This window comes from Chrysochloris asiatica, unplaced genomic scaffold (assembly GCF_000296735.1).
Source record: "Chrysochloris asiatica unplaced genomic scaffold, ChrAsi1.0 scaffold00001, whole genome shotgun sequence".
NCBI classification, from domain to species: Eukaryota; Metazoa; Chordata; class Mammalia; order Afrosoricida; family Chrysochloridae; genus Chrysochloris; species Chrysochloris asiatica.
In genome coordinates this window covers 40,860,432-40,875,594 of record NW_006408519.1, presented here as the reverse complement: position 1 = coordinate 40,875,594, position 15,163 = coordinate 40,860,432, and the positions used below count along the sequence as shown (strand labels likewise).

Below are 15,163 nucleotides of genomic sequence, written 5' to 3'. Positions count from 1 at the left end.
TTTGCAGTCTGACACATTAGCCCACAGCACAACACCAGGACTTTTCACTATTACCTGTAAATTGGTGGTTCACAGGGTCACTATGAGTTGGAACAGATGGCACTGAACAACAACAACAACCAAGTAACAGTACGGCCTAGATCAGAGACAGTAGTTGCCACGATGCACAGAAAGAGCACTCCAGATAGGCAGAGTGAGCACTTTGCTTTCTTTTCCCTTTGTCTACTAAATGGGCAACTAGAAATCAGTCTCATTCAACATGATGTTTTCCTCATCCTGCTCCCTATTAGACATTTAGTAGTATGCTCACACATTGAATTGTTTACATACTGTTGGGTGTCTTATTCTAAGTTCCCATACCTAAGTCATTATTTCCAGATTAGCCATTGCATACCACAGCTATAGTCTCGCATCTAAAATGTTTCACTTATGGGAATATTTATCATGCGGGAGCTCAAGAATGTATCCCATTAGCTCGGAAGGACAGTCATTTGCATACCAGTGGCAAGAGTGGGCCATAATATCTGACCCTGTGATTAGCACCTAGAAGCAAGAAACCCAAAGAATAGCCATACCCCTGGAAATCTTTGCTGTTTTCATAAAAGTTTTACCTTCATTTGGTAGATAGGGAATTATAGCAATCGAGAATCAAACTTTATCTAAAGTACTTCTTTGAAAAACTCTGATTTGCATCCTGAGAGGCCACCAGTGCCTTGGGGAGGGCACTCAAATCATATCAGGGAATGTGGACGCCCTGGGAAAGGGACTGCAGTAACATCAAGAACTGTGGTGCCTTGGGAAGAGCACTCAAGTAACGCCAGGAACTGCGGATACATGTCTCGATTCTGCTGTTTGCTAGTACCTATGTGGTGGCAGTCAGCTGGGCACTTCACTCTCCACTCTAGTCCTCTGTGGCTATGTCACTGACTCTGGGCCCAAGAGTCCCCAGGTCTTGCCACACTGCTGGCCAACCAGGTCTCCACCCAGTTTCACAGGAGTCTATTGAATGTTGTAGGGCTTAGCTGGCAGCTTCGTTGCTGTTTTTCCCTCACTTCCCCTTATTGATGACAAACGTGGTCACCAGTCAGAGCACATGTGTGCTCGTGTATTACCATTGAGTTTAGACTTAGAAGGGAGTTTGGCTTGAGAGGACCTGACCACTTACTTGCCTTGATGTCTCCTGGGCGAGCAACTTGCTTGTTCTTGTAGTAATCACTCAGACTGCCTTTATTGTTTTGTATTTTTCCTGTGAGGCCTTCTTTCAAGAAGTATCTTCTGTTCTTGTAGCTGCTCCAGGCTGGTCTGCTTGTCCTTTCAAGTGGAAATTTCCCACCTCAGAAATTCTGGATGGGGTTCAGGATTTCACCTATGGTCTTATGTAATGCAGAGGCTCCGCAGGAAGCTTATTCACTGGGCATGCTGTAGCCCCATTTTAAGTATTCCAATCAGTTGTAGGCAGAAGATGGACTTACAAGCTTTCTATAGTGATATTTCTGGCTATTCCTTTCTCTCCCCCTCAAGTGTCTATTTTATAATGGTATGCCAGGGCAACCAAGATTCAAAAGACAGCCAAGCATCTTAACATTATTTCCACCCTTTTGCCCATTCCAACCATGTCTCAATCCCTGTATCCCAGAGCCCTGTTGTTCCAAGGTTGTACATACATCATTATTTACCTCTGTCACACTTAGCCCACGAAAACCTGCCTAATTGTTTTTCCATCCTCCTTGTTCTTTCATTCCCCTTCCCCTTCTTGTGTATAGCCCCCCCTCCCTAGCACCCAAACTATCCCGTGTCTGTTCCCTACCCTGTGCTCCACCTTCCCCTTCCTCCCCTCATTCCATCCACACATCTTGGTAACCAGCAAAGAATCACCCCCTTTTCATATGGGTTATTTTCCTTAACCTTGGTCGGCAGTTTTTTTCTTTCAGGGTTTTATATATGTCTCCCCATTGCTGTCTTGCCTGCATGGTCTCTGTTGAGAAATCCAAGCTTAGTCTGATTTGCTTCCCTTTGTATGTTACACTCCTCTTTTCCCTAGCTGCCTTCAGGATTCTGTTTTTATCTTTGAGTTTGGAGAGCTTGATTATTATATGTCTTGGTGATTGTCTTTTAGGATCTATACTTCCTGGAGTTCATTGAGCTTCTTGGATGCTTATCTTTTCACTTTTCAGGATGTTAGGGAAATTTTCTTCCAGAAGTTCTTCAACTATCTCTTCTGTGGACTTGTGTGATTCCTTCTGTTCTGGAATTCCGATAATTCTTAAATTATTCTTTTCATGTTGTCCAACATGAACCTTAGACCTTCTTCAGATTTTTTAATCCTTTTTTCTGTTTGCTCTTCTATCTTAGTGGTATTGGGAGATTTGTCTTCCAGATCACTAGTTCTGGTTTCCATCTCTTCTATTCTACTTCTTTGCCCTTTCAGTGCATTGTCCATTTCTGATATTATTAATCATTTGGATCTCTTTCTGTAGGTTTTGAATTGTTTCCATTGCTGTATCTATCTTATTTGATTGTTTCTGTAGCACTTTCCTGACTTCTTATTTTTCTCAACTCCATTGTAAGGTGTTTTGATATGTTTTATAATCATTTTTCTGAATTCCTTCTCAGGCATTTCCAAAGTCTGCCTGCCTTCAAGTATGGAGTGTAGGTCTACTTCCAGCTCATTTATCTCAGTCACTTTATCTTGTTTTTGGACATGTGCTGATATGGTCATCTGTTTCTGGTTTTTGGGCATATTCACTGGTTAGCTGTGGCCTTAAGACTTAGATGGGTGTGTGTTTTGGTATATTTTATGTTTTCTGATTGCCTCCAGGTAGATGTGATCAGGAGGACTTCCATTTCCACTCTTCATCCTGAAAAATTTCAAGATGCCCCTGTTGGTTGTTATGACGTAACTCAGGATTTAATTTTCAGCCTGTTTCCTTTTCAGTCTGCCTGTCTTGCTCCACAATCCCTGTTCAGGCCTTTTTCCTAGTGATAAACAGTTCAGGGCCAGCTGTTTTGCACTGCCATTTGGTTTTAAATGGAAACTGTCCCTTTAAATTTTGAGGAGCTCTGTGCCCGTGCATAGTAGAACCCTCTGGGGATGGAGGTGGGGTGTCCATTCGCTCAGGCACTCCCTCTAGTCATCAGAATGGAGGTGCACAGACAGCAAGAGGCTGATAAACAGATATGAAAAAAATAATGTCCACACCTTTATCTCTGCGGTTCTGTCAGGCATCCAGGGCTGCTCTAATCCTTCCCAGGTTTGGTCTCACTTAAGATGGTGGCTCCAGGAGAAGCTGAGCCCCTTGGATTAGAAAGCCCTGGATTTCTTGCTTCTGTTACAAATTCCCCTAGCTGTAAGCCTTCCAACTTTGAAAATATTCCATTATAAATGATTCAGAGTTCTGGGATCATCCCCTTAGCCTGCTTGGTCCAGTATTCTGTGTTGTTGCTGGCGGAGTTCCTCATTGCACTTCTGCCCTATCCACCATCTTGTTTGTTCTCTCCACTGAGTATTTTTAAAATCATCATTGTAACTAAGGCAGAAGCTGTAGTCACAAAGTGAAATGGAAAGTTGACCCTTAAGCATGCATAGGATGTTGTTGTTATTGCTAAGTGCTGTCAAGTCAGTTCAGACTCATAGCGACCCTGTATTAGGTTTCCCAGGAGCAGCTAGTGAGCTTGAACAACTGACCTTGCGGTTCACACTGACCGTGCAGTCCAGCACATTAACCTGCAGTGCCACACCAGGACTCCGTGAATATTCACATTCCTGGATATTTCATGCACAGGAGGATTTGCACCCCAGTTGAACACTCTAATGACATTCAGTTGGTCCCATTTTTGTTTTACACCCATGGATAGCAGACATATCGACATCTAGAGTGATTGTCAATTCTTGTCCTTGAATGAAGGGCCTGGATCTCATACCAGTGAATTGTTGCCATCATCATTCACATCTGATGGGTGTTTCTTAAGCTGCTTTCACAAGAACATTAATTGCTTCTATATTTCTTTTTCTTATTTTTCCCACTCACCCCCAAACTTAAGTGACAACAAGAAGAAAGTGAAGCCACCCAGGACTCTGATCACTGAAGATGGAAAAGCCCTGAATGTCAACGACCCCAAGTATGTGACTCCAATAGAGGGAGCCCTGGGGAAGTGAGTTGAGCTGTGTCAATGACTCTGGGGGCTGTAGGTCCAGGTTTACTCTGCAAGGATGTATCTGGCCACTCTTCCCAACTTGGATGTGCCTAGGCCTCATGCAGTCTTGTGTCCATTTAAAGGCAAAACACCTGCATGCTACTGTTTTCAAGTAGGCCAGGTTTTAGTTGACTTTCTTGGCCTCCAGAAAATGAAGATCACCCTGTGCTGAATTTATGATTCATCCCAGAAATCAGTGCTTGACATACATCTTCAACTCTCCTGCCTCTTTCTCCTCCCTTCATTCTCACTTTGTAAAACCCAACACAGCTCCCACCTCTAGGCTCTCCCACCTGCATGACTAGGGTGGGGTAAAGGTTCCACTTTCTTGGCTGGTCTTGTTGGAAAATGATGGACACACATTTCCGGGGAGGGATTTCTAGCATACCTGTTGTCTGTTCTTGTGCATCTCTCTCTGTCACTCTCTCTCTCTGTGGTAGGACTCTCCTAGCACATTCTTTCCTCTCTCCTTCCCTCTACTTCCTCAGTCACAACTCAGGACCCTGCTCTGACTTCATGGAGAAAAGGAAGCAGTCAGAAATTTGCTCGTCCTCCCAACGCTAGTGTGCCCTTAGACTGGACTTGTTCATGTCCTCTACCTGCTGCTGCTGTGGGTGAGCTCCTAGCTGAGGTCCTTCACTCTGCTGGCTGAACCCATCTGTTCTTGTTGAGAACTTGGCCCTCTGCCAGACCCTTTTTCTCTTCTGAATCGTTTCTCCCCACTGTACATCATTAATCTCATCAGCTTACAAGCATGCTTTTCTGTTTTTCTACAGTGACCCAATTTTACTTTCTTGTTGTTGATTCCATTGCTGCTCCCACTGTGCCAATCCATCTTATTGGGGGTCTTCCTCTTTTTCTCTAACTGTCCACTGTACCAAACATGGTATCCTTTTCTAATACCTAATAATAGTATGTCTGAAATAGGGGAGACGAAGTCTGGCCATCCTGACTTCCACAGGGCACTCTGATGACTTTCTTATGCTGCCTCTGCACTCAAGTTCTATCCCTCACTCCCCACACCTACTTGAAATCACTCCCCTGGGTTCTGTCATCCTAAACTTCTTTAATCACACCATTTCTGTTCTCAGTGTTCAAACCTTTATCCCTGTTATATGTGACCTGCCAATAAACACATGCTCCTTGGAGGCCAAGATGGCGAGACTTCTCTCATAGTTCAGACATGTTGTCAGGAGGGACCCGTCACTGGAGAAGGATTTCATGTTCAGTAAAATGGAGAGTTGGAGAACAAGAGGAAGACTCCCAATGAGATGGGTTGACACAGTGGCAGAAGCGATGTGCTCAGGTGTAGCAACGATTGTGAGGTTGGCTCAGGACCAGGCAGTGTTTCATTCTGTTGTACATCGGTCGGTACTGACTCCGTGGCACCTAGCAACAACTACAGACATGGACTAAATTGATGATTCTCTCTCATCTTGAAAGAATGTTTTTCTTTTCTTTTTGATGTTTTTCTGCCTTACTAGCTGCTCTCCTGGTTTGCTGGGTCTCCCCCTGCTCCCCTTGACTCCTAAATGTTCTGTCTTTTTATACCCTTCTTTTATGGGTGTTTTTTTTTCACATCCATCCTAATAACTTTAAGCCCTATGGTTACAGGGCTTTACATTAATAGTGCCTATCTCTTCCCTGAGCTCTGATCAGTATATTCTAGGAGCTGTTTGACATCACCATGTAGATATCAAATCATTACCTCACACTTAGCATGACTACAATCCCACTCTGATTTCCATCAGTACCATCAGCTTCCACCTTCACTTGCCTCTTCCCCAGTGCTCAAGCATCCACCTTGCTAGTAAGACCCAAACTCTTGGATTCACTCTGTATTGCTCCTTTTAAAAACAATTTTATCAGCAAGCCCTAGCAGCTATTTCTTGATTATTACCAGAGTCCAACCACTTAACAATTAACCCCAATGCCACAACTTCAGAGCAAGCCAGCGCTACCTCTTGCCTGGACAATGGCAATAGTTTGTTAAGTTGTCTTCAAGCTACATCTCTTGACCTCTGACAGCTTCTTTTCCTCAGGGAACAAAGGAGAAGAAAAGATACCCCCCACCCCCACCCCCATGCTGGAAAGTGTCATGCAATACTTTTGTTCATAGGGCTAAATCACATGACCGCACTGAGCTACAAGTAAGGCAGGAAAGAGAACTTTTTATCCTGCAGAGCTTTCTGCCTGGTTAAACCAGGGCTTCCACTGTGACAAAAAATAAAGGAGATAGTGAGGAGAGAATCCAAATTTCTGCCATAGAAAACCTCTCTGCAGTCACCTGCCACCGATTATATGAAAGCGGAGTTTGAGTTGGCTGCTGGGGAAGTTGGGGAATGAGTGATCAAAGCAGAGAGGGTGACAGGTCACCCTGAAATGAGACTTTTAAAAAAAAGCACATGGTGCATTTGAGGAACGATAAGATGTCCTGGAAACTGGGTTGCTGAAGCCAATGAGTGGCTGCCACAAGCCAACATCTCTCTGTAATCACTTCTCCTCTGTAATCATGTCAGGTGACAAGTTTCACAGAATGATGCAGTAGGGGAGTGTGCTCAACAGAAATTGGGTCCAGCCATTTGGAGTAGTAGTTGACAGGACTGAAGGCATACGCAAGGCTCAGTCCCAGGGGACAGCTGAAATCTTTAGGGTTTTGGAATCTCGCTTGGGCTCAGAGGGCCCATTTCCCCAACTGTGTCAGCCCCTCTGAGCTTTGGATTCCTCATATATAAATGAAAGGCATATAATATGCAGTTCCTCAGCCTTTTCCATGGTGACAGGAGGTTACTATTGAAAGGAACCAAACAATGGCTAGGAAAAGACAAGACTGTTAGCCCTCAAGGAAGAGAATTCTGGGTAAAGGGGAACCTGCTACTTCTAGTAGTTTTCCACAACGAATTGCAGTGCGTTAGTTTGCTGCTTTGTTGTTGTTGTTAGGTGCCATCAAGTCGATACCAACTCATAGTCACCCTATGCACAGCAGAATAAAACACTGTCCGGTCCTGTGCCGACATCACGATCTTTGCTACACTTGAGCCCCTTACGGTTGCCACCATGCCCATCCTACTACTTGGGGGTCTTCCTCTTTTTCTCCTACCCTCTACTTTGCCAAATATGATGCCCTTCTCCAGGGACTGGGCCCTTCTGATAAAATGTCTGAAGTAAGAGAGGTGAAGTCTGGCTACTCTGGCTTCCAAGGAGCATCTGGCTGTACTTCTTCCAACACAGATTGAGTTTTTTCTTTTTGCAGCCCATGGTAGTTTTTAATATTCTCCTCCAACACCTGTAACTCAAATGCATCAATTATTTTATGGTATTCCTTATTCACTGTGCAACTCTGAGATGCATATGAGGTTATTGAAGATACCATGGCTTGGGTCAGACGCACCTTAGTCCTCAAACTGACATCTTTGCTCTTGAGCAAACTCAAATGGAAACAAAACCCTTCACCACCAGATGTCTCTATCTCCACACCAATGCAAATATTTTTGTATGTAATTTTCCTTAAGATGGTCACATTCAAACAGTGTTGTAAGTATACCTCATTTATCATACATTGGAGGTTTCCATTGGAGTTTAAAAATGAGCACAGACATCTCTTCATCCAGCTGTTGAAACAAGCTTGTCACTGGTGATTATTGCAGAATTACACTCAGATTTCCTGTTGATGATGTACCCAAGTTATCTGTACGGTACTGTTCAGGAAATGACTTGTTTTTCCCTCTATGTATCATCCTTTAGACTTGACTTCTGTCTGAAAGATGACGAGAAGCGGAACCAGCTCATCTTGGACCTTGCTGTCTATAGGTAAAGACCTATTGTTAGTATGTCTTCGTGTAGGGTGTTTCTGTTTTCACTCTCAGTAGCAATCTTTTGAGTTCTGACACACTTTGATACGGAGTTCACTTTGCCATGTAAGTTCAACAAATAAGGTCTGTTTTTCTGTTTCTGAGACAGAGAACTTAAGTGCAATTCTTAAGGAGGCCTGGTGTTGCTGCGGGTTAGACATTGGACTGCTAACCACAGGACAGTAGTTCAAAAGTACCACCCGCTCCGCAAAAGAAAGATGAGGATGCCTGCTTCCATGGAGGTTTCCAGTCTCAGAAGTGGATCTCTCTCTATATTTTCATATATAGATTTTTCCCTGTTTTAAAAATTTGAATTGTGAACTGAGTGATAGTTTACATGGGAGAACATCAGCTTTACACCATTGTTTCATTGCAATGATTACAATCTCCCCCGTGCATCAACAGTCAACAGTATTTGCTTCCATTCCCTCTGTTTTTCTTTCTTTCTGGGTGGGGAGATGTACACAAAAACACTCAGGCATATATAATCATTTAAGTAACCAAAGGGCACATTCTGCAAGTCTGCCTCCTGGCTGCCAGAACCCAGTCCCTCTCTTTCCATGAGTCTAGAGACCTCAGCTGCTCCCTCTCTCCATGTCCCCATCTCTGCCTCCATCTCTGGTGTTGCTACTTCTCTGGATAGGGTCTCACATTCCGCTTGTGCTCTTCTCCCTTGATGGTCCTAGGGTCCTCTGTTTCTGGGCTGTAAGATTAACTGCTCCCCTATTTTTGTTTTAAAGCTTCTACCTTTACAGTTGTGACAGTTGCAATTAGTCACGATAACAATTACTCACTATTTTATCATAAGAATCTCATCCCCATATCTTTTCAGCAGATCCATCTGGTGGTGGCGGATATGTGCTGTGGAGTTGGTTCTGACTCATAGCAGCCCTGTACAGGGTTTCCGAGTCTGTAAATCTTTATGGGAGCAGTAACCTAATCTTTTTCCCAAGGAACAGCTGGTAATTTCAAACTGCTGACCTTGCGGTTTGCAGCCCAATTCGTAACAACTACGCTACCAGACCCATCTGGAAAAGATGAAAACTATTCAGCAGGGACTCTATCTTCCCCTGCACACTCTTAAACTCAACTCCCTCTTGAAAACATGTAAGCCAGTCACTTTGTGCCTTTATGACCCCGTCATTGCAGGACAGCACTCATTTTAGGTAGCCATTGTCTAAGTTGCCCATCCCTATCTACCTTGTATACAGAGAGCATAGGATTGATACTTGATGTGAAGACTCCTTTCCTCTCGGTTGGTATTTTGAGCTACTATATCCACAAGTATAGGTCAAGTTCATCAAATTGTAGCAATTTACACTTGTTTCCCTCATCAAAAAAAAGTTTTTTTTTAAAAAATCTTTCTCTAGTTGTGTTCTGATTATCAAGCCATTGAGGCTAGGTTAAATGTGTACTATCTTCATTCAACACACATCTATAGCGTATCTACACTGCCAGGCTCTGGGAGACTGTGATGGGCATACACTGCTGTTCTCTCGGTGCTGATGGCCTGGTGCTCACAGAAGAGTGCAGCAGAGGGGAGGGACAGGGCTCAGGATGGAGGATAATGGGGGCTCTGGGATTGGGGGTGGGGCAAGCCCTCAGGGAAGCTTGGTGATGTGACCACTGGAAATTGAAGGGTAAAAAGTAGCAAGCTCTAAAAATCTGGTGGAAGATGTTTCTAACCATAAAAATGGTGCCTGCAGAGGTCTAACTGGGAGGGATAGAAGGAGGCTGTTGGAAGCCCTGGTGGTGGTAGTGTGGCATGGAGTTGGTTCTGACCCATAGCGACCCTGTATAGGGTTTCCGAGACTGTAAATCTTTACGGGAGCAGAAAGCCTCATCTTTATCCCGTGGACCAACTGGTGGTTTAGAACTGCTGATCTTGCAGTTTGAAGCCCGATTTATAACCACTATGGTACCAGAGCTAGAAAAAGGAGCCCTGGTGGCATTGGGGGTTAGGCCAGGTCAGCAGTTCAAACCCAGCAGTTGCTCCTTGGGAGAATGATGAAGCTGTCTGCTCCCATAAAGATTTACAGTCTTAGAAACCCTATGCAGGGTCGCTATGACTCATTGGCTATGAGTTTTTTTGGGGGGGTTAAAGCCTAGAAAAGAACATATAATCCATTAAAACCAAACCACCTACTGTTATTGAGTAGGTTCTGACTCACAGCGACTCTGCAAAGGCTTCTGAGACTGTAAGCCTTTCTAGAAACAGACTGTAAACCTTTCTGAGACTGTAAACCTTTCTAGAAACCTTTCATCTTTCTCTTAGGAATGGTAGGTCACTTTGAACCACAGACCTTGCCGTCAGCATGCCAGTGTTTAACTCATGGCACCATCAGGGTTCCTGAATCCAACAAAGTGGTAGGTATTCAACCAGAAACTGCAGGAAAGCTTGACTCTGTCTTATGATTATAATCTTTTATTAGATTGTTGTGGTTAAGTGCCATTGAGTCAGTTCTGACTCATAGCAACCCTATAGAGGGTTTCCGAGGAGCGGTTGGTGAGATGGAACCGCCAGTCTTGTGGTTCAAACTGACCTTGCAGTTCAGTGCTCACCCTGCAGCACCATGCCAGGACTTTGCTTATTAAACAAACATATAAAAATCAGTTGTAGTTGGTCAGCTCTGACTCTTGGTGAGCCCATGTGTTTCAGAGCACAACTGTGTTCAGTAGGATTTTCAATGGCTAATTTGCTCCTCTAACATACTGCTTGACAACTGAGGGATTTAACTGTTTGCATCACCCAGAACTCCACGTAAATGATGTTACCAGGTGCTGTCAAGTCAGTGCTGACTCATAGTGACCCTGTTGACAACCAAGCGAAGCACTGACCCATGGGCTGTGTAACACTGACAATTGTTACGTTTGAGCCCACTGGTCCTGCCACTGGGTCAGTCCACCTTGTCAGTGGTCTTCCTCCTTTTTGTTTACTCTGTATTTTGCCTAGAGTCCTGGTGTGGTCCTGCAGGATAATGCACTGGACTGCAAAGTCCATTTGAGCCACAAAGTCCGTGGCTCAAACTGCTCCTCGGCTACCCCATACAGCATCACTCTGTGTCAGAACCGGCTTGACAGCACTTAACAACAACAAAACTTTGCCAAGCAGGATGACCATCATCTCCTGATGATATATACAAAGTACAAGAGACGAAGTCACGCCATCCTGGCTTCTAAAGAGCATGCTGGCTGTGCTTCCTCCAACACAGATTGGTTCATTCTTCTGGCCGTCCATGGTATTTTCAGTATTTCTCATCAACACCATCATTCAAATGTATCGATACTTCTCCGATCTTCCTCATTCACTGGCCAGCTTTCACACTCATAGGTAGCAACTGCAAATACTATGGCTTGGGCTAGGCAGACCTTAGTCCTCAAAGTGTCCTCAAAATCAAAGCTCTTTTACACCTGATAAAGAGATCTTTTAAAATAGATTTGCCCAATGCATTATGCCTTTTGATTTCTTGACTGCTGCTTCCATAAGTGTTAATTGTGAATCCAAGCAAACTGAAGTCTTCGACAACTTTAATCTTTTTTGCATTTATCATAAAGTTGTATATTGGTCCAGTTGTGAGAATTCATTTTCTTTGCATTGAGGTGCAATACATACTGGAAGCTTTAGTTTTTGCATTAAGGTGAAATTCATACTAAAGACTATAGTCTTCGCTCTGCATCAGTAAGTACTTCAAGTCTTCTTCATTTCCATCAAGCTTGATCAAGATTGTTGTTAAATATTGTTAAATCAGTTACAAATCATAGTGACCCTGTGTAGGGTTTCTGAGGAACAGCTGGTGGGTGTGAACCACCAACCTTGTGGCTAGCTGTCCAGTGGTTGTCGTACAGCACTATACCAGGACTCCAGCAAGCAAGATGTTAAGTGCCGTTGACTTGGTTCCAACTCACAATGACCCTGTATAGGGTTTCCAAGGAGTGGCTGGTGAATTTGAATCACCACTAACATTGTGATTTAGTGCTTATCCTACAGTGAGTGCCACACCAGGACTCCAGCACAATCAAGATAGGGGTATTGTATTAGCACCAGCCACCAGCCACTGCTTGGAAACCCTATACAGGGTTGCTATGAGTCGGAAGTGATACAACGGAACTTCAACAACTAACCACATGCACCACGCACTATGCGTGGCTCATCTCTTTTATTCATAACAATATTAGGGGATTTTTGTTGTTAAGTGCCATTGAGTCGGTTCTGACCATTAATGACTCTGTCTAGGGTTTCTAAGGAGCAGCTGCTGAATTTGAACCCTCCACCTTGCTGTTCAAACCAACTTTGCAGTCCAGCACATTAACCCACAGCACCACACCAGGACTCCATATTAGAGGATTGTTGTTGTTGTTAAGTGTCGAGTCGATTCCGACCCATAGTGACCCTGTATAGGGTTTCTGAGGAGGAGCTGGTGAGCTTGAACTGCTGACCTCGCAGTTCAAACAGCTCTGTAGTCTGGCGCATCACTATGAATGTCCTCATTTTGCAGATGAGGAAACGGAGGCTTAGAGAGATTAAGGCAGACAGGGAGACTCAGCTCCTTACCTTAAGTCAGTGTGACTTCACAGCCTGCCCCTGGTACCCCACTGCCACCCTCACTGCCTGCACGTTGCTGACTTTTGAATCACTGCTGCAGTTTCTCTGGTTAGCCATCAGTGTTTAAAGTGTGTGGCAGTATTTACTGGGCTGCTTGTACTTTAATGAGTGAACTCTGAATCCTTCATTGGCTCAGGAAACAAACCAAAAACAAACCAACCCCAACCCCACTGTCATAGGGACCATACAGACCAAAGGAGAAGTGTCCCCTAGGGGCTGCAAGGTTGGCATCTGTACAGAAGCAGACTGCCACATCCTTCTCCCTGAACACTTAATCACGGCCTCACCAGGGCTCCTTATTGACTGCCGAGCCAGGGAGAGTTGCTCCAGTCTGATGTAGAGGTCACTGGCCTAGCCAGTGGAAGCCTTTACTTATTCAGCAGGTTGTGCCCAGCCCCCAGCAGAGAAAGAGGGAGCCAGAGCAGCTGGAGACCAGCTGCCGGGACTTGAGAACCGCGCAGGAAGCAGAAGCTGCTAGTTGCAGGCACCAAACACCGTGCATTCAGCATCCCTGGCTATTCAAGTCTAGGGACTTAAAATAAAATATTCATGAGAGAACAGACGCAGCATGCTGTTTTCTGCAAACCTTGGGTGTTTCAGGCCTTAGATATTTTGGGGGTAGGGACAATCCATGCCAAATGTACTCGTGGGTCTAAAAATGAAATTGCTGATATGTTGAGTTTCTCTAAGTCCTGGGCTTAATTTAAGACTATTTTTTTAAAAAGACTTGCTTAGCATTATCGTTTTAAACTCATTCCATTTAGAATGGTCCAGTAAGTTTGGATTTGTACGAGCACATCTGTAAACATGGTGTTTTTGAGAATGCCAAGATTCTGGTATGTTTTATTCTGCAGGTACATGGATACCTCTTTAATCGATGTTGATGTGCAGCCAACTTACGTGCGAGTGACGGTAAAAGGGAAGGTAAGTGTCCATACCCCCGTAGCCGATTCCCATCTCAGCAGCTAAGGCTTAAACTAAACTAGGTTGCTTCAAATGTTTCTGAAAAGTATAAAAAAGGACCCAATCACTGAGCTTTTAAAAAAAAAAAAAAATTTATGTATCTAGTTTTTACAGTTTACTGAAACTGTGGGTTAGTGCGCTAGACTGCAAGGTCGGTTTGAACTGCAAGGTCTGTGGTTCAAGCTCATCAGCCGTTCCTTGTAACCCCTATACAGGGTTGCTATGAGTCCGATTTGACTCAGTGGCAGTGGTCTTGGTTTGGGGTGTTTTAAGAAAGTGAGCCCATTTTTTTCAGTTGAGTGGCCGAGCTTGACTTTCTAGTGAGACTAGCTCTGGAACCTATGAGATCCCTCTGACCACGCCCCCGGCTTGTTCTCAGCCCTTTCAGCTGGTACTTCCTGCAGAGGTGAAGCCAGATAGCAGCGAGGCCAGGAGATCTCAGACTACTGGGCACCTAGTCATCTGCATGCCCAAGGTATGCCAGGCCATCCAGAGCCATTTCCAATCCCGATCGGAATCGGTTTGTTCCTGGTGGAACATAGGTGTGGATTCAAGGTGCTTATGGTTGAGAGAAACAGATAATGTATTCACCTGGACTCAGGTAGGCAAGCAAAGCACTGAGACTGGAAAGTGGGTGGGGCTGGGTGGGGCTGCGGACCAGCAACTGGGTGGGAGTTGGGGCAGGCCCATTTGAGAGCTTTCCACATTGGGTCACTGGTCAGCAGTCAGCGGTCAGCAAGTTTGGGCAGTCCTCAGGTGGTAAGCCTCTGACTCCAACTTACTTTATTTTTAAGTGCCATCAAGTTGGTTCCAACTCATAGCAACAATATATAGGGTTTCGGAGGAGCGACTGGTGAGTTTGAACCGGTGATCTTGCAGTCCAGTGCATTATCCTACAGTGCCACACCATGAGTCCAACTTATTTGTTGTTAAGTGCCCTCCAGCCGGTTCCAACTCATAGCGATGCTGTATTAGGGTTTCCTAGGAGCAGTTGGTGAATTGGAACTACCAACCATATGATTCAAGCCGACTTCATAGTATAGTGCTTATCCTACAGAACCACACCAGGACTCCCAACTTACTTACAACCTTTAGTTAAGAACCTGCTCTATAAATCCTATTAAAAATGTTAAAAATTTGAGATACTGGTTCTTAATAACAAATGTGTTACTTTGCAATGCACATCCACACATCATTATTATTGTATTATTAAAGATGTGTTGTTGTTGTTAGGTGCCATTGAGTTGGCACAGACTCATAGCAACTTTATGCACAGCAGAACAAAACGATGTCTGATCCTGGGCCAACCTCACTACTGTTGCCACACTTAAGTCCATCAATGCTGCCACCTGGCCAATCAATCTTGTTGGGGGGTCTTCTTCTTTTTCTCTGACCTTACATCTTGCCAAACATGATATCCCTCTCCAGCGACTATTCCCTTCTGATAATATGTCCAAAGTATGAGAGATGAAGTTTGGCCATCTTGGCCTCCAAGGAGCACTCCGGCTGCACCTCTTCCAAAACAGATCTATTGGTTCTTTTGGCAGCCCAT

General features: G+C 44.4%; 1 protein-coding gene across 1 annotated transcript in view; it reads left to right on the top strand.

Moving 5' to 3' along the window:
* LRRC6 (leucine rich repeat containing 6) overlaps nt 1-15,163 on the top strand; it is a 129,714-nt gene that overhangs the window by 46,185 nt on the left and 68,366 nt on the right. The window contains exons 8-11 of the mRNA XM_006830843.1: nt 4,042-4,119; nt 7,939-8,004; nt 13,503-13,572; nt 13,991-14,086. Of these exons, the coding sequence (XP_006830906.1) occupies nt 4,042-4,119; nt 7,939-8,004; nt 13,503-13,572; nt 13,991-14,086 (310 nt within the window). The remainder of the gene's footprint in view (nt 1-4,041; nt 4,120-7,938; nt 8,005-13,502; nt 13,573-13,990; nt 14,087-15,163) is intronic.